The sequence below is a fragment of the Penaeus vannamei genome, chromosome 26 (genome assembly GCF_042767895.1).
Source record: "Penaeus vannamei isolate JL-2024 chromosome 26, ASM4276789v1, whole genome shotgun sequence".
Lineage (NCBI taxonomy): Eukaryota > Metazoa > Arthropoda > Malacostraca > Decapoda > Penaeidae > Penaeus > Penaeus vannamei.
Genome location: NC_091574.1, coordinates 22,645,050 through 22,650,049, shown reverse-complemented (window position 1 = coordinate 22,650,049; position 5,000 = coordinate 22,645,050). Strand labels below are relative to the sequence as shown.

General features: G+C 43.7%; 1 protein-coding gene across 1 annotated transcript in view; it reads left to right on the top strand.

Moving 5' to 3' along the window:
• The window catches only part of LOC113819090 (cell adhesion molecule Dscam2), a 61,655-nt gene that overhangs the window by 2,878 nt on the left and 53,777 nt on the right, over window positions 1–5,000 (top strand). Inside the window, exon 2 of the mRNA XM_070139808.1 lies at window positions 4,926–5,000. This exon is cut by the window's right edge and continues 70 nt beyond it. Within this exon, the coding sequence (XP_069995909.1) occupies window positions 4,926–5,000 (75 nt within the window). The remainder of the gene's footprint in view (window positions 1–4,925) is intronic.

The following is a 5,000-nucleotide window of genomic DNA, read 5'->3' as shown; positions in this document are numbered from 1 at the left end:
TTCTCTCCGACTTTCTTCCCCCCTCTATCCCTCATCTCTCTCTCTCTCACTATCTATCTATCTATCTATCTTTCTCTTCACCCCTCTCTCTCTCTATCCATCTATCTATCTATCTATCCCTACATCTCTCTCTCTCTCTCTCTATCTATCTATCTATCTATCTATCTATCTATCTCTCTCTCCCCTAAACCCCCATACGTCCAAATTCCACCCATCCCTCATTCCTCCCTCCTTTAGCCAAATCGCTCCACCTCCTTTAGCCAAATGCTCCATCACCGCAATCTCACTGTCAACCCCAACATGAATTCATTTCCCAGCCCGACCTCCCTGATGCGCCTGATGGAACCTTTAATAAAACATTAAATCCGACTCCCGCTTTCCCGCTACCGACACCTCCCTTCTGCTGCGGGGTTCGAGCGCCCTCTCTCCGTTTTCGTTTCCTCTTCCCGTTTTCTTTGAGGTCTTTCTCGTTCTCGTGTCTTTGGAAGAAAAATGAAATCATGTATAAACGTGTACTTCTATAAGTAAATAAATGAATAAAGAATAAAATTAATATATATATATATATATATATATATATGTATGTATATATATATACATACATATACATGTATATACATATAGAGATAGATAGATAGATAGACAGATAGAGAAAGAGAGAGAGAGAGAGTGAGAGACAGAGAGAGAGAGAGAGAGAGAGAGAGAGAGAGAGAGAGAGAGAGAGAGAGAGAGAGAGAGAGAGAGAGAGAGAGAGAGAGAATGAGAAAGAGAGAGAGAGAGAGAGAGGGAGAGAATCAGAGAAAGAAAGATACAGACACACAGAAAGAAAAATAGACAGACAAATTAGAAACAGACACAGGCAGACAAACAAACAAACCGCGACGGAACCCGCGAAGGAAAAGCGATGGCCGAACAAATCAAACGCCTTAGATCTGCGTCAGCGACACGCCAGCGAACCGGTCCTCTCCGCCGGGTCAAACGGATCGAAATAAAGTTCCAGCGGCGAAGTGGCTCCCGAAGAGCCCTTGGCCGTATTACCGCTTCTACTCAGCATTATTACATGTGGCATATTATATGGCGGTGCTCGGGAATGGGAGAGAGAGAGAGTGGGGAGAAAAGGAGGGAGGGAAAGAGGAGATGGAGAAAGGTTGAAAGAGAGAGAGAGAAAGAGAGAGAGAGGGAGGGGTAAAGTGGGAGCGAGGTAAGGGTAGTGAGAGAAAGAGAAAGAAGGGGGAAGAAGGGAGAACGAGAAAAAAGGAGGAAGAGACAAATCGAGAGAGAGAGGGGAAGGAAGAAGAGAAAGAGAGAGAGAGAGAGACGGGAGGGAAAGACAAAGAAAGAGAGATAGGCGGACGGGGAAGAGATAAAGCGAGATAAAGACAGGTCTAGGGAAAGACAGACAAAGCGAGAGAGAGAACAGGGGAGAACGAGAGAGACAGGGAAAGAGGCAATAGACAAAACGAGAGAAGGAAGGGGATAGAGATACATAGAGAGAGAGAGGAGGGCATAAGCAAAGAGAGACAGGGAGCACAGGCAAAGCGAGAGAGATAAACGGGGGAGAGAAAGAGAAAGAAATATGGGGGGAAGAGACAAAGCGAGAGAAAGAAAGGGAGTACAGTAGAGAGAGAGAGACAGGAGGGAGAGAAATAGAAAGAGACATAGACAAAGCGAGAGAGAAAGGAGGAGAGAAAGAGAAAGAGACAAGGGAAGCTGGAAGAGACAAAACAAGAGAAAGAAGAGGCATAGAGAGAGAAAAGGGGGGCATAGACAAAGCGAAAGAGAGAGGGGGGAGAGAAACGAAGAGAGAATCAGGAGGGACAAAATGAGAGTGAATTTAGTCCGCAGAAATGACAGAGAGCCTGTTTGTCTCCGACCTTTCTGGAACCATATGTTTGCCATGAAAAAAGTATATAGAGAAGAGAGAGAGAAAGGGTGGGGAGGGAGGAAGGGAGGGAGGGAGGGGGAAGGAGGGAGGGAGAGAAATAGAACGAGAGAGAGAGGGGGAAAGGAGGGAGGGAGGAAGAGGAAGGGAGAGAGCGAGAGAGAGAGAGAGAGAGAAAGAAGGAGGAGGGAGAGAGAAGGGGGGAAAGGGAGAGAGACAGAGAGAGATGGAGACAGAGAGAGACAGGGAGAGATAGGGAGAGAGAGAGAGAGAGAGAGTGAGAGAGAGAGAGTGAGAGAGAGAGAGAGAGAGAGAGAGAGAGAGAGAGAGAGAGAGAGAGAGAGAGAGAGCGAGAAAATGTTACGAGTGTCTATTTTCGAGCGTCGGCGTGACAGAGCCTGTCCGTCCCTGCCTTCAAAAGAAATTATCACATTACCTTAAAAAACGGAGGAAATGCAATAATAAGCCTAATTACTAACATCCGCCTGGCGTAATGTAATGGAGAGACTTAAACCAGCTGTTCTTGCATCAAAAAAATGCTTAATTATAATGCAAATGACCTGGCTACATAGCAGATAGAAAAATCGACCTTATTTCATATGCCAATTATGTGAAAAATGCTGTTACGAAAGTTTTATTGTTGTTGTTGATGCTGTTGTTGTTGTTGTTTAGTTTATATGATCTGAGCGATTCAAGGATAAGCAAAAAAGAAAAAAAAACGTTTCTTAAAAAAAGAAAAAAAAAAAAAAAAAAAGAAATAAGAAAGAAAAAATCATCTTAAAGTAGCAGAGAAATCAAGTTTTTTTTCCTGATCAAGCTATAATTTCCTTAAACACCAACAAATACCTCCCACTTCCTCCTTTGATATCAGGACCCCTATCAGGCAGTCCCAACCACCGCCCCCAACCCCGGAGTTCCAACCCCGGGAACACTAACCAGAATCGCACACTCGGGCTTCACTTTAACGAGGTGTGGCTGCTCTCTCACTCTCTGTCTCTGTCTCGCTCTCTCTCTCTCTGTCTGTCTCTGTCTCGCTCTCTCTCTCTCTGTCTGTGTCTGTGTCTGTCTGTCTGTCTGTCTGTCTGTCTGTCTCTCTCTCTCTCTCTCTCTCTCTCTCTCTTCCTCCCTCCCTCCCTCTCTCTCTCTCTCCCTCCCTCCCTCCCTCCCTCCCTTCCTCCCTCCCTCTCCCTCCCTCCCTCTCTCTCTCTCTCTTCCTCCCTCCCTCACTCACTCTCTGGCCTGTCTATGGCTTATCCACGGATTTCACTTCTCCCTCGGCCGCAGCAAATTGAATGCAAGCTGCCTGTTACCCCGTTATGAAATGCACAACTCCACTGCTTATGTTATTTGCCGGGTCATTGCATTGTTCATAACTGTTCATGGTTGTGAGTTGTACGCATACTGGTAGACAGGTGGATCGATAGATAGATGGGTGGATTGATATTAATGTGCATACATATTTACTTGCTTAATTAGCTGCATATATACATACATATATTCACACGTCCATATACATACATATATATATATATATATATATATATATATATATATATATATATATATATATATATATATATATATGCATATGCATGCACACACACATTTACATAGATACATACATATATTTATAAACATATACATATATCTATCTATCTATATCTATATATATATATATACACACACACACACACATACACACACACACACACACACACACACACACACACACACATATATATATATATATATATATATATATATATATATATATATATATATATATATATACATGCATACATACATGTATATGCACACATATATGTATCCATATATACACTTATATGTATATTTACACATATATATATGTGTGTGTGTGTGTGTTTGTGTATGTGTATGTATATATGTGTGCATGTATGTATACACGCGAGAGAGAGAGTAAGGAATAGAATTAAAAAATATAAAGAATGTAAAATGCCCAGATTTGTCCCCAGGTTTCGCCCACTCCTGGCGTTGGCACCACTGCTGTGTCTAACGTGATTTGGCGGTTCTTTATATCCGCGTGTTGTGTTAATTAATACACCTCCAGCCACTCCGCGCGTCCGCCAACTTAATTAGATTTTGTTGTCCAGTAATTGCCGCGCCCCGGACAGCCTGGCTAGCGGCTTCCTGACTAGCTGCTTGCCTCCTTCCTCCTAGTTCTGTTGCTTATTTCCTTTCGCAGTCTTGCTAGTTATTTTCTATATTTTCGTATAGCTCTTCTTTACGTATCGTTATGCCGTTTTATTCCTCGTTTCTTGTGCCTTCTCTTCCTTCCTGATCAGTTGCGTGTCGCCTTTTCTTGCGCTGTTAAATCTCTGACTTTTCTGCTTGTCCTGCTTCTCTTTTTATCATTTCCAATCAGCTGGAAGTGTCCATTCCCTCACTGGCGATTTCTTTGGTGTGCTGCGTGTCTTAGCGTCGAAAGAAATTAATAATCTGTTTTATATTTCACTTACAATTAACCTGTAAATGCGACGGCAGCGAGAATGATTGCACTGGGAATACACAGAAAGACTAATGTAAATAAAGCAAAAAGAGACTAGGAAATGACACATCCAAACACATAGACGGAAGGGGAGAGAGAGACACACAGAAGTTAATCATTCCCCTCCAACTAGGTTTCTCCTCTCTCGGTCGCCTTTGGATGTATCGTTGAGTGTCTCTCCTCTTTATCAATCTATTCTTACTTACTCTCTCGTTTCCCCTCCCCTCTGTTCCCCACCCAAGGAGATCCCCCCTCCCCCCTTTCCCCAGTGCATCCCGAATCACCCCATCCACCCTCGGGTCGGCCTCTCGTCACATCACACGCGCAGTTGAACCGTTTCCTTGCAAGTTCGAAAAGTTAATTCACCCGCTTAAAGAAGGCTCGATAAGAGGCAGACGATCTCGGGGAGCTGCCAAGGGCTTCCTCGTAGAACATGGTTGAATAATGAGATACAATTTAGCTCTGACGCATTCAAAAGGGAGTAATCTGATCTTTTTTCTTCGTCTTCTTCTGCAGACTCAGCGCCTGTGTTGGAATATCGCTTCATCAGCCAGACGCTACAGCCGGGCCCCTCAGTGAGCTTAAAGTGCA